General features: G+C 55.0%; 1 protein-coding gene across 1 annotated transcript; it reads left to right on the forward strand.

The window, feature by feature from the left end:
• The first annotated feature begins 6,818 nt into the window (after positions 1-6,818).
• Positions 6,819-25,468, forward strand: PLTP (phospholipid transfer protein). The gene is given in 16 exon segments (XM_087959080.1): positions 6,819-6,939; positions 7,163-7,262; positions 18,390-18,518; positions 19,391-19,546; positions 19,871-19,934; positions 20,408-20,471; positions 20,589-20,680; positions 22,501-22,677; positions 22,806-22,865; positions 23,815-23,937; positions 23,939-23,980; positions 24,175-24,242; positions 24,359-24,401; positions 24,834-24,897; positions 25,057-25,133; positions 25,235-25,468. Coding segments are annotated over 16 exon segments (1,476 nt in total). The 5' UTR covers positions 6,819-6,830; the 3' UTR covers positions 25,343-25,468.
• The last annotated feature ends 549 nt before the right edge of the window (positions 25,469-26,017 follow it).

Raw genomic sequence — 26,017 nt, forward strand, 5'->3', positions numbered from 1 at the left:
TAGAACACTGGGCCATATCTAACAAAATGAAATTCAACGTAGAGAAAATTAAAGTCCTACACTTAGGCAAGAAAAACCCAAAGGACACATATAGACTGGGTGAAACCAGACTCAATAGCAGTAACTATGAGACGGATCCTGGAGTCTTAGTGGACAACCAGCTAAATAGGAGCCAGCATTGTGCAGTAGCAGCAGCCAAAAAAGCCAATACAATCCTAAATTGCATTAACAGAGGGATACAATCAAGATCAAGGGAGGTACTAATACCACTCTATAAAGCCTTAGTAAGTCCACACCTAGAATACTGCATCCAGTTTTGGTCACCACATGATAAAAACGATGTTGGGACTCTAGAAAAAGTGCAGAGAAGAGCAACCAGGATGATGAGGGGACTGGAGACTAAAACTCATGGTGAATGGTAGCAGGAACTGGGCCTGGCTAGTCTAGGGAAGAGAAGGACCAGGGGAGACAGGAGAGAGGCCTTCCAGTATTTGAGGGGCTGCCACAGAGAGGAGGAAGGGGTCAAGCTATTCTCCAAGGCACCTGAAGGCCAGAGAAGGAATAATTGATGGAAATTGAACAAGGAGAGATTCAACCTGGAAATAAGGAGAAACTTTCTGACAGGGAGAGCAATCAACCCATGGAACAGAAGTTGCCTTTGGAAGTTGTGGGAGCTTCATCCCTGGAGCCTTTCAAGAAGAGACTGGACTGCCACCTGTCAGAAATGGTGTAGTAGGGTCTCCTGCGTGGGTGGGGGGGTTGGACTAGATGACCTACAAGGTCCCTTCCAACTCTGTTAATTTAAAATGGAAACCTCCAGGTTGTGGGGGGTGTCCTGGATGACATCAAGGGTCCCTTCTCATTTGAGGCTAGAGCATTTCCTGATGCTCATATTGTTGCTCCGTATCCTCTGCAGAGAACCAGGGTGGATGCTGCGGCCAAATTCTCCTCGTTGCTCACGTGTCCCCGTGTGGGGCTGATGTCCGGAGACAGGCCAGCTGTTCTTCTCAGGAGGAAGGGAGAAGTTGGGAGGAGGGGGTAAAACTGCCCCCTCCCCGAATGCAGCAAGGTCCCCCTGAGACTCCGGTCCCCAGGAGCTCCAGAGACAACAGCCGCGGGTGTTGCAGGCGCCCTGGGCAAACCCATTCCAATTTGGATATTGCTGGTGTGTGACACAACAGCCGCACAAGAGGATTCCCCAGTGGGTGGGTAACTGGGTGAAGGCCCCCCCCCCGGGGCTGGTGGCTGTGCCTACGGCTTTGCCTGTGAAGGGAGAGGGGTGTGAGGGAGCCTGGCCCATGCCGCTCCTCCCCTTGAGGGAGCCCTGCTCCAGCAGGCCCCCTTCTGCATTGGAGGGGCTGCCCCGTGGTTGGAGGGTAAGCAAGACGCAAGCCCCTTTGGAGCTTTCCTGAGGGCTAGGAGCCCCGGCAGAGCCCAACTTGTGCAGGCAAGAGAGGCTCTTGCCAACCCTGGTGCCTCTCCGTCTGGGCACCTCCGTCTTGCTCCACCTCCAGGGAGGCTGAGGGGATGGTGCCAGGGATCAGGAGGTGCCCTCTGGTTGGGGAGCTCTCTCTCGTGCCAGCGCTGGGATTGCCCGGATGGCTTGCAACCCAGAGCCGGGTTCTTAGAAGGAGTTGGGGGGGTGCGGCTGCTTCTTTCCCAGGAGGAATTCATCCAAGCCCTGGAGGCTCAAGGGGAAGAAAAGCCCTTTGGGGTGAGGAGCGACTTGCAAGCCAAGGAGCGGGCAGGGGTGAGTGGGTCTGCAGGGGGAGGCCATAGCTTGCAGGGAACCGGAGGCCTCCTGCTTGAACGGGGTTGGACTAGAAGACCTCCCAGGTCCCTTCCGTTATTCTGTTCTATTCTTATTCCTGGAGGACTGCCAGGCTGTGCATGGGGTTTATTGGCCCTGTTTGGCAGGCTCTGAGGGGCTCCCACCAGCAGGCAGCTGTTTTGGAATCCAGCAGTGGGTGGGTGAGGGTGCGCTGCCATCCATAGCAACCTGAAATCTGAGCAGTGGCGCAATTCTCCCCCACACCAAGCCCCACTGCATTTGGCTCTGCCTGCCACAGATGCAGAATAGAATAGAATAGAATAGAATAGAATAGAATAGAATAGAATAGAATAGAATAGAATAGAATAGAATAGAATAGAATAGAATAGAATAGAATTCTTTATTGGCCAAGTGTGATTTTACACACAAGGAATTTGTCTTGGTGCAAATGCTCTCAGTGTACATAAAAGAAAAGAGACATCCGTCAAGAGTCAAGAATCATAACATACAACACTTAATGAGAGTCATAGGGTACAATCAACAATCAAATCATACTAGGAAACAGTCAATATAAATCGTACGGATACAAGCGACAAAGTTACAGTCCTACAATCACAAGTGGGAGGGGATGGGCGATAAGGAGTGATGAGATTAATAGTGATAGTAGTGGAGACTTTGTAAGTAGTTGAACAGTTTTGAGGGAATTATTTGTTTAGCAGAGTGATGACATTTGGGAAAAAAACTGCCCTTGTGTCTAGTTGTTCTGGTATGCAGGGCTCTATAGTTGAAGCAGTTTGTGTCCGGATGTGAGGGGTCTGTAGATATTTTCACAGCCCTCTTTTTGACTCGTGCAGGATACGGGTCCTCCATGGAAGTCAGGTGGGTAGTATTTTTTTTTCCTGCAGTCCTAATCAGTGCAGGCAAGGCCCCCGGGAGGGGGCGGGTGTCTGTGTGTCCATGGGGACAGGCGTCCACGTGCAGCGGCTTCCACGAGGTGAGACCTCTGGGGTGGCCAACAGCCCTGCTTCCTCCGAATCTGCTGAGGTCAGCTTGGCTCTGCAGAAGGTCCTGCTGCTTCCTCCTCGGAGCCGGCCGGCCACTCAGCCCCGAAGAAGCCCAGCCTGCCTTCTGCCCACAGCCCTGCCTTCGGTCTCCATTTCCCAGCGGGGTCGAATATTCACAGGGAAGCTATTTTAACCAAAAGGCAGGATAGGTGTGTCATAATAACAACCATGCAGCCCAGTGTGGTTATGCTGGGATGGCCACAGATTACAGGGAAGCTTCCTGAAAATAAAAGCACCCCCGGGGAGGAGGGGGAGCAGCAGCTGCAGCCTCTGGACGCCTGAAGCGGCCAAAGTGGCTCCCCGGGCACAGAGCCGAGAGCCGCGAAGGGTCCCTGAGGAAGGCTGGCACGGCGGAGGGATGGCTCTCTGGCAGGACCCAGCTGGCCAGGCCTGGCATCCTGGGAGGTGCAGGGAAAATGCTGGAAAGCGAGGCTGGTCCAGGGAGGCAATCCCGGCCTACAACATTTAGTGACCGTCCAACATCACCACAGCACTGGAAAAGGGACTCGGGACTGTTTTCCGCACACCCCTCGTAGCAGCCTCCCCGAGGCCAGACAGCCAGATTTCAGGCGCCTGGCAGCTGACTCGTATTGATGACAGTCACAGTGTCCCAGGATCAATGGGGGAATCCAGGTTCACCTAACAACCATGTTAGTAACTTAATAACTGCAATGATTCACTTAGCAACGGTGGCCAGAAAGGGGGCACAGGGGGCAACACTTGCTTTAAAAATGTCTCACTTCGCAATACAAATCTGTGGTCGTAAGTCAAGGACTGGCTGTAGCTCCCACTGTAGGTTGCTGGGGATGAGGGTGAAGGGAGTCTGCTGTCCCAGCCAGTCTATGGGAATTGGATGGTTAGTTAGGAATTATGAGCTGTCCCCTTAAGGGAAGGCATTGTGGTAAATGTTGTTAAAGGTATCCTGGGAAATGTAGTTCATGTCATGCGGCCACATCTGCAATCCCGACTGGTGACTAGTTTGATCCTTGATGGGTTGGGGGGTGTTTCCCTCACCTTTGTCTGAATTCACTAACTCATGGCAGCTTCTTTCTATCACTAGGAGATGGGTTAGGAGATAACCATCTTTTACCTACAAGGCAGGTATGCAAAGGATTGGTCACTAAAGAAGATCTTCGTCACAAATGTGAGTTATGAGGATACCTGATGAACCAATCAATGTACTTTGTTGAGTTTATCTCTCTGCATCTGCACAGCTTAAAAACCCACCTCTGTGCAGAAGGCAGAAAAGGGCCCCCTCCCTCCTGCTCTCCCTTCCTAGCAGCTGCTCATCCAAAGGAGAAGGGAGGACTCGAAGTCTGGGCTGCTATCACCACACGGCCCCTTCCTCTGCTCTGAAGCCCAGCTAGCCCTCCGCCACCACCGGGCAGGTGCAGGATTTCGAATCTCTTGCAGGGGGTGGAAGCAAGCAGAGCCCCGTCTCCCTCCCTCCCTCCCACCCCCCAGCCTGTTTCTCTGGAGACGTCCTGATTTAGTGCTGGTGGTGGGGGGGGGGGGCAGGAGAGCCTCTGGGTCGCCCGTATCCTGTGGCTGCTGAGGGTCCTTGGGACGAAGAGGAAACCACCCGGCTCAGAACTGCTGACTGGCAGAATTGGGAAGAGGAAGTCGCCGAGGGAGAAAGCAGATGAAGATCCTCCTTCAGCCATGGAGCCCCCCCTCCCCCAGTTGCAGAGGATAAAATGGGGGGAGGGCTGCCCATGCTTTGGGCCTAAAGAGAGAGGCATGAAGGCAGGGGAGGGGGCAGAATCTCTGGCCTCCCTTGATGTGTCTTTCAAAGGACTGGGATGGGGGGGGGCTTTGACTAGGCTTTCATCCTCCCCACAGCACACAGAGTTCTTGGCTCAGGCTACAAGCCCCCCCAAGTTCCATCCAAGCGGCTGACAAAACACCGAGGCTTCTAGCAATAGACTCCTAGCAGGTGGGGAGGGTGGGGCACCATCCTGGTTTTCCTGCACAAAGACCCCCCCCCTTTGCAGGAAAGTGGCTCTCTGGAGACAGGATATGGAGCCCGTTTCCTGGGGAGATCAAGACTCTTGCCAAGCCTGCAGCCAAGGCGGTGCAGGGCCCCTCGAAAGGGGTGGAAGCCCCCCCCCTCCCCCATGGACAGTTGGCCTCCCCTGACTCTGGAGGGGTGCAGCTCCTCTCCTCCATGGTGAACAGGCGTTGGGCGATGAGCTGCTGGGCCTTGCACGTGGTTACGGCACAGCCCAATCGAGGCTGCTCCCTCTCAGCTCCCTTCTTCGGAGGGCAGCCGGCGCCGGGCAGGGCAATCCTGCCAGGTCGCCCCGTCTCGGCCCGCAGTGCGCAGGAGGCATCCGGCTTGGCCGCCCAAGTGGAGCTGCTCTGGTCTGCCCCTCCCTCCCTCCCTCCCTCCCCAGCCACAGGACGGGGCGGAATCAACCCCCCCGCAATCCCCTCGCCCCCCTCGGGCTAGAGGCCGGGACCCCCCCTTGGGGTGGGAGAGGCCAGGGCTGCCAGGGCGCCCCCTTCCGTGCCGGTTCCTGAGCTCCGGCCGCTCCCCTCGGCCACGAGCGTGGCGGCTTCTCTCCTGCCTGCCTGCCCGACACGCCCCCGTGGCTGCCGCCCGCGCTTTCCCCTGCCCAGGTCGCCCCTGTCGCGGAGAGGCGCCGCGGCTGCCCGCCCTTGCCGGAGCGGCCGAACCCCGGCATCCCGGCTAGCGGCGAGGAAGCGGCCGGGCGCCGTCGGACTCTCCCCTCCCCGCCCCCCGGCAAGTGGGGCGGGCTCCGGAAAGCCGCCGGGAGGGAGTATAAAGGCGGCTGGCAGAGCGCGAGGGGCCGCAGAAGAGAAAGCGGGAATGCCGGCAAGTGGGGCGGGCAGGAGGCGAAGGCGCCTCTGGAGGGCGGCGGCGGCGGCGGGGGCTTTTCATCGCACCCCCGCCCCAATTCCCGAGACCAGCCCTGGCCGGGAGAAGCGCTCGGCGCTCGGGCGGCGGAGCTCGGCATCTGCCCCTTGGGCGCAGCGCTGCTGGAGCGGCCACCGGCTCCCGCGCGGCCCTTCGCGCCAAGCGCATTTTCCGGACCGGGGAGGCGGAGGGCAAGTCGCCTTCCACTTGGGACCCCGCCGGAGAAACTTCGCCCGGCGCGCTGCCTCTCGGCCGTTCTCCGGGAGAGCGGCCGCCAAACCGCGGCTGCCGGCAGGGACGCTGAGGCGGGCAGGCGGGCTCCGAACGCCGAGAAGCGGCTGCCTGGGACCCTCCCCCGAGTCCCGCCCTTCCCCTTTCCCGGCAGACGGGACCAGCGCCGGAGCTGCGCGCTGCTGAGCTCCCTTCGGGCCGGGCAGCGCCTGGATGGGCGCGCCTCGTGGGCGACTCCTCCCGGGTGTCCGCGGCCTTTCGGGGCGGAGAGTCGGACTGGCTGGGGGCTTCCTTGGCTTCCAGAGCCGGAGCGCGGCCCACGCCGGGATCCCGGCTCGCTGCTTTCTCCGGGGTCCCGAGCGGAGGAAGGGCGCGAAAGACGCGCGCTGGGAAGGGAGAAGCCCCTGGTCTCCCGTCCCCTCTCCGTGCCCGGGGCCATCCCGGAGAACCCGGCGGGGATACCTGGCTGCCCTCCCGCCCGGTCTCTGCCCACGGACTCCCTTAAGGCGGTGGAAAGAAAATAGGGGCCAGGGCCGGATCTCCCTAGAGCTCCAGCAGAGAGACCCCCACCTGTGGCCTCACCTGCCCGGGGCTCCCTTTAAAGTCCCGTGATGGTGCCTTTCTCGGTCTGCCTATCATCTGTCTGTCCGTCTATCGGTCATCTATCATCTCTCTTTCATCTCTGTCATTCATTCATTCATTCATTCTGCTTAGTAGGCTGCCTAGCTCCCCTTCCCTTGCGGGCCTAAGAAAGCTGCCTGCCCAGGTGCCTAAGGGGTGCTTGGCAGTTACTCTCAGGACTGGGCCAGCCCGAGGGGAGCCCCCTGCGCACACTCCCCTCCAGAGGCTGACCTCTTGCCCCCCCTTGCAGGAAAGAGCTGCCATGCCTCTGCATTGCCTCCTGTTGCTGCTGGCCTGCTTGGGCGCAGCCTCTGTGGCCGCCCAGCCCCCTGCCTGCAAGATGAGGATCACGGACAAGGGCCTGGCGCTGGGTAAGTGGCGGGGGAGGGGCTGGGGAGGGGAGAGTCCAGGCTTTGGGAGGCATCCCCTTCTGGCTCCGGCAGGGGGACCCCCATTTCCCCGCTGCCTGTGTGGCTGGCACTGCCGGGAAGAGTGGCGGCCTGACTTCCCCACAGCCGCCGGGCTGGTCTTTGGGGCTCGGGGCTCCGTGCCAGCAGAGACGCTGGGGGTGATGCCTCTGGGGGTCTCTTGCAGTGAAGCAGGAGGGGCTGCGCTTCATGGAGCAGGAGCTGGAGAACATCTCGATCCCCGACCTGCAGGGCAAGTACGGCAAGTTCTACTACAACATCAGCAAGTGAGTTGGCTGGGCCGGCCGCTTACAGGCCTCAGGCGCCTCCCCAGAGCCCCCACCCCCCTCTGCCCGCCTGGCCTGGATCCCTGAGCTGGCCGTTCACCCAGCCATCGTGTAGGAGCCAAGTGTGGGGAAGGCCTTGGGAGACGGAGGGACGAGTTGCAGCCGGGGAGATGGTCAGAGAAGAGGCAGGGGATCCTGCAGGAGGAACGGGGACCTCACCAAGGAGAGATTCAACCTGGAAATAAGGAGACAGGGAGAGCCACCAACCCATGGAACAGAAGTTGCCCTCGGAAGTTGTGGGAGCTCCATCCCTGGAGGCTTCCAAGAAGAGGCTGGACAGCCATCTCTGTCAGAAATGGTGTTGGGCAGGGGGTTGGACTGGATGACCTCCAAGGTCCCTTCCAACTCTCTTATTCTGTTCTGTTCTTGGGCTGCCTAGGCGAGGAGGGAGAAGCCCCCTTCCATCCCTGCAAGTTTCGGCTAGCGTCGCCTCTCCCTCCCTCAAGTTCAGAGGGGGGGCTTTGGGGTCTTCTACTTGGCTGGACCGTCTCCCAGGGCTGGCATCCCTCTTTGCAAGCCTTCTTCGGGCAGTCCCTGACTTGCAACGGCTCATTGAGTGACTCTTCTAAGTTACAAGGGCACTGAACAAAAGTGACTTATGACCGTTTCTCACACTTACGACCTTTGCAACTTCCCAAGGTCACCGGGTTTACATTCGGATGCTTGGCAACTGACTCGTATTTATGACAGTTTTTCTGACAAGCAAAGTCCATGAGGAAGCCAGATTTGCTTAATGACCATCTTATGATTCACTTAACAACTGTGGCAAGGAAGGTTGTTAAACGGGACAAAATTCGCTTAACCAGTGTCTCACTTAGCAACAGTAATTTTGGGCTCACGTGTGGCTGTAAGTCAAGGACTCGCTCTCCTCTCTTCCGAGAGAGGTAGAAGAAGACTCTCCTCTGAATTTTCGGAAGGGCCTCCCGTCCCCAAGGGACACCTCTGTCCCTCGAGTGCCTAGTGGTTGCAACACCAGCCGCAGGTAGATATGCCCAGGGGAGCAGAAGGCCGTGATCCATTCTGCCCACTGGGGGAAACCGAGGCAACCACTGGGGCGGAATTCGCCACCACAGCCCAGCAGCCCCCTCCCGTCTCCCACGGCCATTCCCATGTCCCCTCCCAGGGACTACGTGGAGCAACACATCCTCACACCCCGGGGTGTATGTGTTAAGCATAGCTGGTGGGCAAATCCTTTTTGTGACTGGGCTGGTGATCAATCTGGGTTAAGGCGTTAATGCAGGCATAGGTGTGTGTGTATGTGTGTGTAATTGTTTCTTTATTTATTTATTATTATTTATTTAGTTTGTCAAGCATGTATGAGAAAACAAGTATGAACATGACATATAAACATAGAAGTGTAAACAGGTATAAGTATATACATAATAAATGAGTACGAATAAATGGGAAGAGTAGGACAGGGATGGTAGGCACGCTGGTGTGCTTATGCACGTCCCCCTACAGGCCTCTTAGGAACAGAGTGAGGTCCACAGTAGACAGTCTAAGGTTAAAGTTTTGGGGTTTTTAGGATGTAACAACAGTGTTCTGACCCACACCCTTTTCCAACAAATCAAACACAATCCAAAAGGAACAGAAACCTTGTAATGCTTTTACAAAATAATTAGCTGCGATAAGCACAAGCCTTGCCAAAAGATAACAGACAAGAAATAATTTGCAATACAAGAATCTTGAAATACAAACTCAGGATACTGGAATGTCCACGAGGCTGGAGTTTCAAAACGTCTTTGCCTTCTGCAAAGAACTTTTGTTTCACAGCTGGCTTTTATCTTATTGAAGGAGGGGCCATTACCTTGCAGCCTTACTCCCAAGTCGCCCATGCTGTTGTAGCTGCTCTTTCTTCCAAGCAATCCTGCACGCACGCGCACTTGGCACAGGCTCCTCGGGAACCTCCTCATTGCTGCTGTCAACCCCCACAGTCTCTGAAGGCAGCAGTCCACTCCCTAATGGTCCTGGCCCCTCATCTGAGTCCTCGCTCTCCTCACCCGTCCGCACCTGCTGCTGGCTAACCACAACAGGTAGTGAGTTCCGGGCATTGACTCTGTTGCTGAAGTCGTATTTTCTGTAATAGAGTTTGGAGTGGTTTACTTTGAGTCTGTATCTATTGTTTGCCGCATGTTATTGTGGTTGAAACTGAAGTAGTCGTTGACAGGTAGGATGTTGTAGCACACACATGTTTCTGACATCTTGCCCTCCTCAAAAATTTGATAAATCCACCTGGAAAACATAAGACATGTGTTACATTTACAATTTAGGATGGTTTGTGAGGGTATTTCAGGTGGGACTTCCGTTGTAATGTGGATGCTTTTACATGTCTTTTGGCTACCCACTCATTTTCTGAGGAAGGAAGGTGTTTCTAAGCTACTAAATATTGTGTGGATCCATAGTGAGTGCGCAAATCAAGGATATCTTTAATTTCAAAATGTTGTTCCCCATGTACCATAATGGGAGTTGGAGGTGTGGGAAGTGGGGCGGGTCGAAGGTTTGAAGTGATCTCTGGTTTGAGTAGGCTGCAGTGAAATGCTGGAGGCACCTGTCTAAGTGTTTTGGGAAGTAGAAGCTCTACTCCCCCCCCCCCCCCCCCCCCCCGGCCCCCCACCCCGGGCCCGGGGGCCCCCCCCCGCCCCAAAAAAACCCCCCCCCCCACCACCCCCCCCCCGCCCCCCCCCCAAAAAAAAAAAAAAAAAAAAAAAAAAAAAAAAACACCAAACCCCCCAAAAAAAACCCCCCCAAAAAAAAACCACAAAACCCCCACAACAACCAAAAAAAAAAAAAAACCCCCCACCCCAAAAAAAAAACAAAAAACAACCACAAAACAACAACAACACAAAAACCCAAAAAAAAAACACCAACAACCCCCCCCACACACCCCCCAAAACAACCCCCACCCCCCCCCCAAGGTAACAGGGTTAACAATTCTGGAGATGGGAAATGGGCCAATGAATTTTGGTCCCAGTTTCTTAGAGGGTTGCAACGATTTTAGGAATCTTGTGGACAGATATACGCAGTCCCCAACTTTGAATGTTTTAGGATTGCAACATTTTTGTCCGCTTGGGCTTTAAAAGCTGCTCTAGCCTCTTTTAGGGCTAGTCTGGCTATTGGCCAAGTGGCTTGCAAGTTATTAATCCACTCCTTAAGGGAGGGGATTTCAGGTTCCTTGGTGGGTAGTTCCGGCATGGGGTTGAATTCTTGGCCTGTGGCTACCTGGAATGGGGTGAAACCAGTGCTGCTGTGGACTGAGTTGTTGTATGCTACCTCTGCAAAAGGAAGAAGGTCAGTCCAATCGTCCTGTTGGTAATTAATAAAGCATCTTAAATATTGTTCTAATACGCTGTTCGATCTCTCAGCCCTGCCGTTAGTCTGGGGGTGATTGGACGACGACGAGCCCTGGGTGGAGCCCAATAGGTTTAAAAATGCCCGCCAAACTGTGGGTGTGAATTGTACACCCCTATCTGAGATAATCCTTTGGGGAGCTCCATGAGGGCGAAAAATGTATACTAAAAACATCTTTGCCAAGGTCTTGGCTGTTGAGATCTTTTGGCATGGTACAAAATGAACCTGTTTTTGAAAAAGATCAGTTACAACCCAAATGACAGTATTTCCTGCACTTTCAGGAGGCTCCACTATAAAGTCCTGTTAGGGATATACAAGCCTGCCGTACTGGGAGTAGGAAAAATAACAATTTTTTTCCCGAGACATCCTCAAAACTCAAGTTTGGCGTCATAGTTAAATTTGCACAACATAGATAGATAGATAGACAGATTCTTCCCCTACGAATAAACGACTGTGTGTGTGTGTGTGTGTATGTGTGTATGAATGTACCTTCAGCTTACAAAAGTTGGCCACTTATAAGATAAAAAATAAATAAATGCCCACCCCCAAAACATAACTCCTCCGGTGCCCACGGATAAACTGTGAACCACCAATTAGTAGCAGGGCTGACCTTCCTCTTGAACCAATGTCTAATTGGGGGAGCAGACCGCCTTCAGTCTCTTGCGCAGAAACTGCTGGCTAACCCTGCAAACCGCTTGCCGAGGTGTGTGTGTGGGGAGGCTTTCGCTTGCCTTTCCCCCCACCCACCCAGCGCCCATTCCGCCGCCGCTTTTGCCATTAAACCACGAGTCCTCCCGGGCGCTTGGGAAGCCCGCTCGGCAGGAAATATCTGCGCGCCTCTCCCAGGACCTGCCCGCTCCGCCCAGCCTCCTCCCGGCTTACCTTGAAGGCCACGGGAGGGTCTTGTTGCATCTCAGTGGGAAAGCAGCACCAAGCACAAGAAGTTGGGGCTGTCGGGCCTCACCAGTTCTCCCGGATGATCGGCCAGGACGTCCACCACCGAACACACCTCGGTCTGGCTGCGAGGTCCCGGGACCGGCGCGCTGAGGGCGCCGCTGTTCTCTCCCATCTTACCGCAGGGAAGGCCATGGAGGGAGGTGTGAGCGCCTGCTGGTGCTGGGTCTATGGGAATATGCATCACAATAGCGGGCGTTAGGGGAGGAAGGAGGCGCGGCAGAGCTGCTGCTGCTGGCCGAGAGGCGAGGAAAGGCGCGCCTAGGGCGCAGCGAGCCAGATGCCCAAGATCACACGGTGGGCCGCTCCGAAGCCGGGCGCAGGAGAAAAACCGCCCAGCCCCCCTGTGCAGGTCGGGCCCTCGCCGCCACTGGAGGCTCCACTATAAAGTCCTGTTAGGGATATACAACCTAGCAGAATCTGCACGGCAGTCAGGCAGGCAGGCAAATATGTGAGATAAACGTTTTGTAGCTTACACTCAGTAAAAACAGATACACTGTGCTAATTAAATAGTTTATTCCAGTAATAGTTTTAGCATAGTCAAACAGTCCATATATCATTTACTAGTTCAGTCCGTCCGGGGATTATTCAGTTGCAAAGTCCAGTGTCGAAAAAGAGGTCAGTAAACTTACAAATATCAGTCCAGTAATATATCTCTTCGCAGTAGAAATATAAAGAAGTCAAACCTCCTTTCTTCCTTCAGCAACAGGGAACACACAGTTAACAAACCATCAATCCATCATCGTCAGCAAGCAATCCAGTAAGCCAGCAATCAATCAAGTTCTCTTGCTCCCTCTTATGGCGGTTTTACAACCGCACCCAAAATTACATGCTTTGCAGTTTAAAGTGACACACACTTAAACTCACTATCATAGTTTATATATATTATTTTACCCAAACTACGTTAGGTAACCATGTTATTCCTAACAAGTCCATAGAAATTTCTTTCCAGGGTGCTGAAGGTTCTGCCACGGTTTGTAAAAGTCCAGGAGATTTTCCTTGTCTTCTTTTTGCGGCAGCACAGGTGGGGCAACTAGCAACATAGCTTTCAATGTCCTTTTTGAGAGATGGCCACCAAAATTGTCTTTTGATGAGGTGCAGGGTTTTTACAAAGCCAAAAGTGCCCCGCTATTTTTGAGTCGTGGCAATGTTTCATGAGGCCCATTCTTTGGCTGGCAGGGACGTAAAGTTTGTTTCCTACTACCCAGGCCAGTCCATCTTTGAGTAAGCAAGTGTTTTTGTTAGCCTGGAGCCAGTCGTCCTTAAGTAGTGCCTCCTTAAATATTGACGTCGTTGTATCTTCAGTCAGTGATTCTTTCTTCTCGTGTGCCCGGGTGATTACTTTGGCTGCAAGTTGGGTTGGTTGGATCATGGGTTTTATAACTTCAATCTTTTTGCTGTGGTATTGGGGTTTCCTGGACAGAGCATCTGCCAAGAAATTTTTTCTCCATGGGAAATATTTGAGAGTGAAGTTAAACTGTTTAAAATATTGAGCCCACCTTGCTTGTTTTTCTGAGAGTTTCCGTGGAGTTTTCAGGGCCTCTAGATTTTTATGATCAGTCCAGACTTCAAAGGGGATTTGGTTCCCTTCCAGGAAATGTCTCCATGTGAGGAGTGCCCATTGTACAGCATATGCCTCTTTCTCCCATATGGCCCACCTTTGTTCGGTTCCTGTCAGTTTCTTGGAAGTATAAGCACATGGTTGTAGCTGTCCACGTACATTCTTTTGGAGTAGAACTGCTCCAACTGCTACATTGCTAGCATCTGCTTGGATGACAAATGGTTGTTCAGGGTCTGGGTATTTCAGGATTGGTTCTGCTGAGAACAGTTGTTTAAATTTTTTGAATGCCACTTGGCATTCCATCGTCCAGGTAAGAGGTTGCCTGGGTTTGGGTTTCTCCCCCACTTTCATTTTTAACAAGTTCGTGATGGGAAGGGTGATATTCGCAAAAGCTGGAATGAAGTTTGCAAAACCCAGGAAGCTTTGCAGTTGTTTGCGAAGTATGGGGCATCTCCCAATCGATGACAGCTTTTACTTTTTGTGGGTCCATCTCTATCCCCTTGTGGGATATTCTATATCCCAGGTAGTCAATTTTTTCCTGGTGGAATTCACATTTAGAGAGTTTTGCTTATAGTTTGGCGTTTAGGAGTTTTGTGAGAACTGCATGAAGTAATTTGGTGTGTTCTTCTTTTGCCTCGGTGTAGATTAAAATATCATCGAGATAAACAAGAACTCCTGTATACAAAAATTCACGGAAGGTCTCATTAATTAATTGCATAAACACAGCAGGGGCTCCTGGTAATCCAAAAGGGAGCACTTTAAATTGGTAGCATCCCAGCGGGGTGTTAAAAGCCGTCTTCCACTCATCCCCTACTCTTACTCTAATGTGGTAGTATGCTCCTCATAGGTCTAACTTTGAAAAAAAAATTTCCTTTAGAGAGGTGGGCTAACATATCCTTCATGAGGGGGAGTGGGTACATGTTCTCCACATTGATGGCGTTAAGGTTTTGGTAATTAACACAAAGACGCAAAGAGCCATCTTTCTTTTTGCGGAATAATACAGGGGCTGCTATTTTTGGTCGGGTAGGTTCAATGAAACCACTTTTTAGATTTTTATCGATAAATACCCTGAGTTCTTTTAATTCTCTGGAGGACATGCAGTACATTTTCGGTTTTGGAAGTTTAGCCCCTGGTAGGATTTCAATGGTGCAGTCTGTGGCGCGATGAGGTGGGAGTTCATCAGAAGCCTCCTCGTTAAATTCTTGGGCTAAATCCTGGTATTCGTTGGGGATGTTAATGGGTTCACCCGGCTGACCGGACATGGCCGGTTCTCTGTTCTCTATTCCCTTTCTTTTCCTTTCCTTTGGGCAGTTTGCAAATGCTACATGTTTCTGGAAATGTACGGTTCCTCTCTTCCAGTTTATTTTTGGATTCCATTTCCGTAGCCACGTGAGTCCTAGGACTAGTGGCCCTTCCATTCCTGGTGCTACAATGAATGTGAGCATCTCACTATGGTTCCCTAGTCCTATTTTCAATGGTTCTGTGGCAAAATTGGCTGGCTCCCCCCCTCCCCTCCACTATAGTTCCATCTAATTGGCAAAAAGCGATGGGACTTTCCATTTTCTTTAGTTGGATTCCCAATTTCTCTGCTAGGGAGGGGTTGATTAGACACTGGGTGCATCCTGAATCCAGTAACACTGCAACTTCCTCCCCCTTCCCTCGGCTGGGGATAAACAGTCTTAGGGGTAGAGTGATCGGTTCAATTGGGTTGCTTACCAGTGGATCGTCTTCCGGATTGCTTTTGGACTGGCTCAGGTCTCCTCGGGGCATCAGGGATTCTTCCTCCGGTTTTTTTTGGGGGGTGGGGGTGGGGTGGAACCTCACAGCTTCTCAGCTTCTCAGGCCAGTTTCTTTTCCTTGAGGGTTGGGTTTTCCAGGATTCCCCCCTGATGGGTGGTCTGGCTTTCTGGCAGGGGTTTTCGAACGGCATTCTGCTGCATGGTGCCCCTCTCTTCCATACTTAAAGCAACCAGCTGGTCTTGGGGTCATGGTGGTCTGGGGTTTGAAAAATTCCCAGTTTCCCTGGGGTGGGGATCTTCTCCAGACTTTGCCACTGCGGTACTGGTTTCGGGTCATGTCTATCTCTGCCATCAGGTACCATTCGTGTAGGAGGTTTGGGGCCCCATGGGCCAGGCAGGCAGCATACAGGTCATCATTGAGTCCATCTTTGAACCAACAGACTAGGATATCTTCTGGCCAGTCGACTCGACCAGCCAGGTCATGAAATTCCTCAGTGTACTCAGCTACCGGGCGACGGCCTTGCTTTATGACTCTAATGCGGTCACGGGCTTTTCTATTGGCGAGGGGGTGTTCGAAGTGGTGGCATAGGGCTGTCATGAATTGATCGGGGTTCCTCAGTTCTGGGGAACTAACGTTGTGGAGGGTCACCATCGATCTGGCTCCTGCCCTTTCTAGGCCCAAGTTGACAACTCGCACTCGAGCCCCCTGGGTCAGGAAATTTTGCCCATATTCTTGCATGTAGGTGAGGACTTGCGCCAGGAAAAATCCCAGTTTCTGGGGGTTCCTATCAAATTTTACCCCCAAGGGTGGGACCTTTCTCTGCAGTTGTATGTCCCTGTGTTGGGGTGGGTTAATCCCCTGCTCTGGGGCGGCAAGGGGTCGGGTACCTGGTATGGCTGCTGGTCCTCCGGCTTGTTCCATTGCTCGATCATTCTCAGCTGGATCAGGGGTGACGGCTCGGGTTCTCTCAATTTCTGGTTCACTCGCTCTCCTTCGTTGGAGACCTGGTTCATCCCGCACATTGAGGCCCTCCAGGGCTTCCCTCATGAGGTGATTTATGTACCGTTTCAGTCGATCATCTGCCACTGGTTCCTCGACCCCTTCTTCCTGATCAGAAAGGGCCTCCAGCTCCCTTTTCCACCTGGGTTTACGGTTACCCCAGGTGAGGGTTATTCCCTTGGTCCTTCTCTCCCAGCTGTCTCTCTTTCCTACACCAACAGACTATCGGGGCTTTGTGGAATTTTCGCCGGCAGCTTCACTGTCTTTGATGGGGTACACCAAGTCAGTCTCCCCAGCATTTGGCTTCCCCTTGCTCCTTGCTATATTCAGATATTTTTGCAGGGTCCCCTCGGTAGAGTGAAGTTTTTTTTTTTTTAAAGTCCTCTCTGGAATTGACCTCTATTGCAGACTCTGCAATTGGACTTTTGCCCTTCAATCAAAAAGAATGAACTTCTGAAGAGCAGGTGGCTCAAAAGAAATCCTTCATTGAAAGGGACTATCTCAACACTAGGCAAAGCAGAGTCTAGGATATCCCCAGGCAGACAGTCCTAGATAAAGGGAGTTAAAACCCCTCCTCTCATTCAGATGTGGATTGAGTCAAACAAAGAACCCACAAGTTAATCCTCCCCTCCCCCTCTTCTATGGGAACGTATCTTAAGCGTAGTGCTCAGGAGCGTCTTCCAGGGCTGGAATTTTTATGGTTCCTTCTCATCTTGTTATCTCTTCAAGAGGTGACAAGTTTCTGGACGTCTGGCTCCACTCCTCCTGTTGTATACATGTGCAAGTTATACAGGGTCAATATAGGATTTAATATATTCAGGTTACATCCAAAAGGATTTATTGTACCAACTCCCCCCCCCCTTCTTCCATTGAAGAATGGCAGATACACGGATCTGACAGTTTACCTTCCTGGCTCTGTGCCAGCTTATGCAAGGAAAAACACGGATTCTCGCGCAGGCTTGGAAGGATCGGCCTGTCTCTGCTTGGTGCTGGGCTGGGCTGGGTAGGGCTGGTAGCCAGCCCAGGATTACCACAATCACGTTGGTGTCTGTGGAAGCAGCCAATCAGAAAAGTCTTCTGGGGTCTCCAAACCCTTTGGTTTCGAAACCCCCCCACCCAGACTCCCCACATTCCCCTCCTTCCTGTTTGGCTTCTCCCTCTTTGCAGTGGGCACCACAAATGCCCCTAACTCAGTGCGCGGTTTGTGCCACACCCTGGCCCACACAGGCAGAGGCAGGGCAGGGGCTGGCACTGAGGAGGGGGCAGTGGCAGTGGAAGAGGTGGGGTAGGGCAGTGGTCCCCAACCTTTTTTGTACCAGGGACCAGTTTCACGCAGAAACATTTTTTCAAGGACTGGGAGGGGGGGAGGAGTCCGAGTTTGGTGGTTTGCTTGCAGACGTTTCATTACCTGACTAGGTAACATCTGATGTTGTTACCTAGTCGGGTAATAAAACGTCTGCAAGCAAACCACCAAGTTCAGGGAGCGCCAATGCCTCCTCATTGCAACCCTGAGCGACAGATATTCTCTTCTATTGGGACATTTAAAATGGAGGGTTTCAGCTGCAGATTCAGGAACTGCGCCGGGCTGAGGAGCGCCTTCAAAACTGAGCGCTGGGCGGTGGCGGCCCACGGCTGTCTCTGCGGCTCAGGACAAGTCCCTGCAGGATGGCTGAGAAGCCCCGCCTCTCGGCCCTGCCTCCCTCAGCCTCATCCCTCAGGTGTCTGCCTCGTTCCTCTCTCAGTCGCTCTCTCACTCCTCCACTAGCCCAGGAAGAAACCGCTTCAAAGAAGCCGGCAGGGTGGCTTTTCCTGTCAGCGCAGCTCCTCCGAGCGCCCGTTCACCCCCACCCCGCCGCCCGCCGTTCAATCCAGTGCTCCGTTCTGCCTGCCTGCCTGTCTTCGTTTCTGGTTGTTTCGGAGCAGCTTTGGCTGAGAAAAAGAGGCGAATAGTTATTATTCTCAGCCAAAGCTGCTCCGAAACAACCAGAAACGAAGGCAGGCAGGCAGGCAGAACGGAGCACTGGATTGAACCTGGATTGATTGGCGGCGGTGGGGGTGAACGGGCGCTCGGGGAGCTGCGTCGACAGGAAAAGCCACCCTGCCGGCTTCTTTGAAGCAGTTTCTTCCTGGGCTGGTGGAGGAGCGAGAGAGCGACTGAGAGAGGAACGAGGCGGGAGGAAACCGAATCCGCTGAGCCGGAGAGCAGGACAGGCTTTGGTTGCTTCCTCCCTCTCCTTCTTTCATTTGTGTCCTTGATCCCGATCCCAGCAGCATTCACCGAAGGCGAAGAAAGCTGCCATTTTTATTTTATTTTTATTTTTATTTTCTTTCCGGCCCGGTGCAAAGTGATCCACGGACCGGTACCGGTCCGCGGCCCGGTGGTTGGGGACCCCTGGGGTAGGGGGCAGTGGCCTGGCCTGGGAAGACCCCCCCCCACACCCACACCTGACCGTCTCTCCCTGCAGCGTGAAGGTGACTCACCTGCAGCTGAACTTCTCCGAGCTCCACTTCCAGCCAGAGCAGTTCCTGGCCTTCCGCATCAACAACGGCTCCATCGGGGTGAGATTCCGGCGGCAGCTGCTCTACTGGTTCTTGTGAGTGGCTCCTTTTCCTTCGCTGGAATCCAGGGGTTTGTGTGTTTGTGGGAAACGTTTCTATGGCTGCCCCTCTTGCACAGCCAGCCCCCCACTTGCAGCAGTTCAGTGGTGGGATTCTCTGCCCTCTGACACCAACAACCGGGTCACCAAATGGCTCAGGAAGTTAACAGCCGCTTCTCCTGAACCGTTGCGAACCGGCTGAATCCCACCCCTGCAATGGCTCATTTAGTGACCAGTGTTGACAACATCCCTGAAAAAAGTGACTTGTGACCGTTTTCCCACATTATGACCATCGCAGCACCCCAGGGTCACGGGATCCAAATCCAGACGCTTGGCCACTGACTCGTATTTACGACCGTCACACTGTCCCGGAGTCACGGGATCCCCTTTGGCCATCGTCTGACCAGCAAAGTCAATGGGGGAATCCAGATTTGCTTAACGACCGTGCAGCGATTCACTTAACAACAGTGGCAAGAAAGGTCATAATATGAGGCAAAGCTCACTTAGCAAATGGTTCCCTTTGCAACATAAATTTTGGACTCGATTGTGGTCATAAATCGAGGACTCCCTGTAAGAATCCCTGGGTAACCAAAACCAAACAAAAACCCTCATACAGACCCTATGAAAACAATAAAAACCAGCCGCTTTGAAAACAAAACCCGGGTGGCAAATCGGGCTCCCAATTATAGCCTATCCCTGTCCTCCCCTCCACCAGCAGTCCTGCGTTTCGAACCCAGGGCTCTCGGCCTTGATGTGGCCACCGGCACCTTCCATACAGTCTGCACAGGGTGGGGGGTCTTGGGGATGAACAGGGAAGCCCCTTTGTGTCTGAAGACCCCTCCCGGCTCATTCAACCGCTTGCTGCCCAGCTATGACGTCGGCTCCATCCAGACGTGGGCCGAAGGGGTCAACATCCACACTCTGCTGGAGCTCTCCAGGGACGAAGGGGGCCGCCTGAAGATCACCAACATGAGCTGCAGCGCCTCCATCGCCCACATGCAAGCCGGCTTCAGCGGCACCCTCCGGTAACCGTCCCTGCCCCAGCTGGGAGGGGCAGGCCCTGGCCCCTCCCTCTCCTGGGGGCCTGGGAGGAGCTTCACGAAGGGAGGGGGAGCCTGTTTTCTCAAGGGGATCCCCCCTGCCTGGGAAGGACCCCAGGGTGGGGGGGTGGGATGCCAGGACCCAGGCCTGCCCAAGGGGAGCCAGCCGTGGGTGCAAAGGAGGCTGCCTTCTCCTGCCCAGGAAGCAAACTTTAAAGTCCTGATTGGCAGAAGAAGCAGGTGGGGAGGGGGGACACTCCTAGCTCCCCCCGCCGAGGGGGATCTTTAGCCTTTCCTGACTCTCTCCAGAAAGGTCTATGAATTCGTGGCCAGACTGATCACCAGAGGAGTACGCTACCTGCTCAGTCAACAGGTGAGCACCAAGCCACAGGTGAGCCCTGCTGGGCAAAGACCAAGGGAACAACGCACAGGTGGGCTGGCAGGTGTGCCAGTCTCCCCCGTGCAGGGCAGGGAAACCCCGATTTTGCTTATAAACCCCTGTAATTCCCCCCCCTTACGCTCCTCTGTCCTCTCTGTGGTTCCACTGGGCTTCCAACTGCAGAGGGAACCTGAGGGAACAGACTATTGGGGCACCTGGCACTCGTAGGAGTTTGGGCCAGGCTAGGTAAAGAACCCGCTGGGACGGCCCGTCTCCGGCACTTCCTAGAATCATGGAGTTGGAAGGGGCCTTGGAGGTCTTCTAGTCCAACCCCCCCTTATACCTTCTTGGACAAACGGCTGCCCACTCTTGCCTGGAAGACCCCCAGCGATGGAGCCACCAGCACTCCGGGAGGGAGGCGGTTCCTTCCCTCTTCCCAGCAGCTCTGACGTCTCTCTGCCTTTCAGATCTGCCCAGCTCTCAACCACGCTGCGCTGGTGCTGCTGAACTCCCTGCTGGACACGGTGCCCGGTGAGTGGTGGGCAGCATCCCCCTTCCCTGCCAAAGAAGGCGGAGGGAGAACTCTGTGCCCAGGGGACGCCTGGTGCCTACGGGGCTCCTCCTCACTCCTTGCTCCTCTGCCTCCAGTGCGCAATCCTGTGGACGAACACGTGGGCAGCGACTACTCCCTACTCAGTGACCCCCACGTCACTGCGCAGAGCATAGACCTGGATTTCAAGGTACCCGCCGAGTGCCCCACACGGAGGGTGCTCCCTTATGGCAAGGGCAGGGCATGCACAGGACTGGGCCAGTGGTGGGCAGGTGGGCATGTGCAGCTCCATTTGGTTGAGTGGCGGGCAGTCGTGTGCGCGTGTGACCGCGCCGCCGTGTGCGCGTGAGTGCTCTCCACTTGTGTAAATGGAGTTGTGCGTGGCAGTGAGTCTGCACATCTCCCCCTCGCCCAAAACCATTTCCTCTCCCCGGCCCCCAACCGCTTGTCCATAAAGCTGGACAGTTGGGGGACCCCTGACTTTAGGGGAGGCGGCATCCGAGAGAAACGGAGACGGGTGGATGAAATCCTCCTCCGTGGCAGCCACGTGGCAGGGCCTGTGGACAAAACATAGCCCCTCTCTGGGCTGCCTAAGTCAATGGTGAGATTCAAAAATGCTTACTACCAGTTCTGTGGCCGTGGCTTGGTGGGCATGGATGGCGGGTGAGGCTTGGTGGGCAATGTGGCAGGGGAAGGATATACTGCAAAATCCCCCTTCCCTCCCCACCGCACTAACCTGCTTTCCAGCTCTGTTCTCCTGGGCAGGGCAACCAAAGGAGACCCAGACGATCAGCTGGGACTCGATGGGAGGCAGAGGAGAGGTGGGGTTGGCGGGGCCAGTCAGAGGGGGGATTGGCCGGTTCTCCCAACGACTCAGAATGTCCACTCCCGGTGATTCTCCAGAACCGGCTGAATCCCACCTTCCTTCCCACAGATCAGGGCTCTCCAACCTGGGCCACTTGAAGACTTGTGCACTTCCACTCAAAGCTGGCTGAGGAATTCTGGGAGTTGAAGTCCCCAAGTCTTCAAGCGGCCCAGGTTGGAGGCCCTTCCCTGAGCAAAAGCTGGGGGGTTTTGGGGGTTCTTTTGTTTTGAATTGTTAGCGCCACCCTCAACCCCGTTGAGCGTGAGGAGGCTTGTCCCTGCCTCCTGAACCCCAGAGCCGCTTTCCCCGAAGGCGACTAGACTTCCTGGTCTCCCTTGGAGTAAGTCTGCCTTCTCCCCCCAGAAGCTTCCTCTGTGGCCCCTCAGTGAGAACCGAGGAAGCTTCTCGGAGGGGAAGGGAAGCGACTTCAGAGAGAAAACCAACCAAGAAGGAGGCGCCGTTGGGAAAAGCCCCTTTGGGGCCACCAGGGCCTGCAGGGTTCAGCAGCTTCGTTCCACACAATCGTAAGGCTGGAAGGGACCACAGAGGTCTTCTAGCCCAACCCTCTGCCCAAGGCATAGAACTTTGTGGGGCACCCGGGCCTGGAAATACAGGCTGTCCTCGACTTACGACCACAATGGAGCCCAAAGTTTCTACCGCTAAGTGAGACAGTCGCCAAGTGAATGTTGACCCCTTTTGCGACTTCCCTTGCCAGAGTTGCTAAGTGAATCTCTGCAGTGAGTCACCCGGTTGTTGAGTGAATCTGGCTTCCCCCCTGGATTTGAAGGCTGCTAAGAGAGGATCAGGTGACCCCAGGACACGGCAACCGGCTCAAGTACCTGCCAGTTGCCAAGCCTTTGAATTCGGATCAGCTGATCATGGGGGCTGCTCCTCAGGTCGGAAGGGTGGAAAGGCAGTCCTAGGCCTCTTCTCAGGGCCTTTGTAATGTTGAACGGTCACTAAATGAACTGTCGTAAGTTGAGAACTACCTGTGCAGCAACCATCCACCCCCTGGGACCCCCAACCACTTGCATCTGCAGTGTTTGTGGCCTGGCTCTGTATCCTGGAAGGCGGCAATGCGGGGAGGGGGTCCGTGGCCCCAGGCCCCCCTCCCCCTGTGACGGGGCTCCTCCTCCTGCTCCCAGGGCATGTTCTTCCCTCTGCGAAGCGAGAACGAGACGCTGCCCAACGTGGCCCCGGAGCCCCTGCTGAGGGAGACGGAGCGCATGGTGTACCTGGGCCTCTCGGAGTACTTCTTCGACTCCGCCCTCTTCTCCTACTACCGGGCGGGGGCCCTGAGCATGGAGTTCGTGGGGGACGAGGTAGGCCGGGTGGGGCAGGGGTCTCTCCCAGGGGCCATGCCCAAGAGGGAGCGCAGGCTGGCAAGGGGACGGGAAGCGGCTGCCTTGCCCACCGCCTGCCCCTCACCCCCCGTGCCCCCTTGTTACAGGTGCCCAAAGATTTGGAAGTTTTGCTGAGAGCCTCTTTCTTCGGAACCATCATCCTGTTGGTAAGAGGTTGCGGGGGTTGGGGGCTGAGCTCGGAAGGGGGCTCTGCAGGAAGGACCCCCATGATCCCCGTGGGAATAATCTCCCTTCAAAATGAGATGGGTGGCAAATACATTTCATAATTCCTGGTAGAATATCTGGCTGACTTTGCAACAGTCCAGAATAATTAACAGATTATCAGAGTTGGAAGGGACCTTGTAGGTCATCTAGTCCAACCCCCCATGCCCAAGCAGGAGACCCTACACCATGTCTGACAGATGGCAGTGCAGTCTCTTCTTGAAGGTCTCAAGTGATGATGCTCCCACAACTTCTGAGGGCAACTTCTGTTCCATGGGTTGATGGTTCTCACTGTCAGAAAGTTCCTCCTTATTTCCAGGTTGAAAAATCTCTCCTTGGTCAGTTTCCATCCATTATTCCTTCTCTGGCCTTCAAAGGTGCTTTGGAGAATAGCTTGACCCCCCACCTCCTCCTCCTCTCTGGGGCAGCCCCTCAACTATCAGAAGGCCGTTCTCCTGTCTCCCCTGGTCCTTCTCTTCACCAGACTAGCCAGGCCCAGGTCCTGCAACCGTTCACCATAAGTTTTAGTCTCCAGTCTCCTCATCATTCTGGTTGCTCTTCTCTGCACTTTGACTGTCATAAAATTTTTTCTCCAGATTTCTCTGCTAAATCGTGCCCGTTTTGCACCGCTTCCCCTTTACGGTTCTTCTGAGGCGCCCCCCCTCCTCCCCGCCCCCCAAATGTGGCAACCTGCCTTCTTCCAGGGTGGGAATGAAAAGTAGAAGTTTCATTTTCAATTCCTTATTACCATTGAGCTGAAAGAAGCTTCTCCAAAGCCACAAGGCAGTTTCTGGTTCCTTTTTAGCAAGACTTCTCGCCCAGGGAAACTCAGCGGGGTCTCCAGCTTGTCTTCCTGCTTCCCTCTTGACTGAGCCTGTCTCCCCCACCCCCCAGGACCCCGATGTGGTGGATGCGCCCCTGACCTTAAAGCTGCAGGTGACCAAAGCTCCTCACTGCACCATCCGGCCCTCCGGCACCTACATCTACGTCTCCGCCGTGCTCAACATCTTCTTGGCCCCCCCCAGCCCAGCCCCAAATTCTGCTTTCCAGCCTGATTATGGTGAGCCCACCCCCCCCCCCTTCCCCCCGCCCTGGGGAGCGGTTTCCATCCTCCTGATCGCCTCTGGTGCTGAGCAGGGGGCTTCCTTCTGGGCTGCTTCTGGGATCCAGAAGATCTGGTGTGTGTGTGGGGGGAGGACAGAGCCAAGGGAGGGGTCTGCAAGCCGTGTTCCCCCATTGTGAACTCCCCCGCAGGAATCCCGCTTAAGTGCCAAGGTGGTGCTTCACAATAAGGCTCTCCGGGTGCATCTGGATCTCCGAAGGTAGAGCTGGCAGTCTCTGGGGTGCCTGGGGGTGTGTGGGGAGGGGTGACCGGCCCCCAGTTTGGCAGAGCTTCTGCCACTCACCCCCTTCTCTCCCCTCCCCCAAAAAAATCCAGGTTCCGGATCTACTCCAACCAGTCGGCCTTTGAATCGTTGGCAGTAAGTCTAATTTTGGACTCAGGCCACAGAGGGGCGGAGCCAGGAGCCAAGCCTGGCCTGACTTCTGGGGGGCTCCCGGGGCTTATTCCACCCCCCCCCCACCCCAAGCCAAAACCTCCTGCAAAAGGGGCTAGGCTGGACCGTCCCAACCAGCAGTGGGACCCTACCTTAGTCACTACCGGTTTGGTGGGGGATCGAGTGTGCACACGCAAACAAGCCAACCAGTGGAGGGGATGAAGAAACGAAAAGCTAGGAGCGACCCCTCCCCTCCCTCCGGCACGCGCTCTTCGGTCTTTTACCCTCTCGGCTCTCCCCCTTTTCCCCTCCTCTCAGCTGATTGGAGCCTTTTTTTCTGTTTTTACTACCGGTTCGTCCAAACCGCTCCAAACCACGCCACCACTGGTCCCAACCCTCTTCCCTGCCCCCCTACAGCTCCTCCCACTGCAGGCCCCCCTGCAGACTCTGCTGCAAATGACCATCATGCCCTTCATCAACGGTACGCGGGGGGAGGGGGCGAATGTGGGGCAGCTCTGGGGGGGGGTCGGGGAGCTGGATCCTTTGCCTTTGGGTGGGTGGGAGGCTGCAGAAGAGGGGCCGCCGGGGTGAAGCTTCCGCAACGGGCAAGGCCAGCAAAGCCCCTCCCTCTTCCTTGCAGAGAGGACCGAGAGAGGGGTCCAGATCCCCCTCCCTGAAGGCATGGACTTCACCCAGGAGGCCGTCAGGAGCCACCTGGTAAGCAGGACCCCTCCCACCGTGGCTGCCTGCAGGCAGGGCCCATGGAGCCGGGATGCTCCGCTCCACAAGCCCACCCACCCTCCCCCTTGCCTCCCCAGGGCTACCTCACCATCGGGGCGGACCTGCATTTCACCAAAGGGCTGCGAGAGGTCATCGAGAAGCTCCGGGCGACCCCGGGCTCTTCTCTGGCCTCCACCGCTGCCTAGGGGCCCTGGATCTCGTCCCCCACCTGCTCCCAACTTTACCTGCCTGGCCCAGTCAGGAGGAGCCCTCTGCCCGCCAGGATCCCCGTGAGGCTCTGGGACGGCTGAATAAAGAGCTACGCTGCCCGATGTCTGCCTCCTGTCTTACGCGAGGGGTTGCATGGGGGGGGGCTGTTCTCCATCCTTACAACGGCCCTGCCAGGTAGGCTGGCCTAGCCCCACGCTGGAACCCCCCGGAAATGGGACCAGTGGCCTCCTGCCTGCCTTGGCCTGCAGCTCTATGGACTCAAGATGCCCCTCTCGGCCAACCCCGTTCTCCCTTCCTGGGATCGCTGCTGCCCCCTCCCCAGGAAAGGGGAGCACCCCCACATCTGTCCCACTGTAGGCCACCCCCTTTGGCCCAGCAACTGTGGGTGGAGCCAGAGTCTTGGCTGGGGAAGAGGCTGGGTGCAACATCTGCACCACCTCTGGACTTCAAGCAAAAAGGTCTGCAACCTTCCTGGACTAATGAGCCCCTCGGAGGGGGGCTGCTGCTGAGGGGGCAAAGCTCACCCCCCAAGTCCAAGAGCCTCGAGTCGGTTGCCCTCAGACTGGACCAGGTTCCACCCTCACACAAGCTCTTCACCAGGCTAATTTGGGGTTCACCTGACAGCCAGGACCCCAAAATCCCGAGAGGCC

The sequence above is a fragment of the Notechis scutatus genome, chromosome 3 (assembly GCF_049901735.1).
Source record: "Notechis scutatus isolate UNSWTSFEM ecotype Mainland chromosome 3, rNotScu1.2, whole genome shotgun sequence".
In the NCBI taxonomy this organism is placed as follows: Eukaryota; Metazoa; Chordata; class Lepidosauria; order Squamata; family Elapidae; genus Notechis; species Notechis scutatus.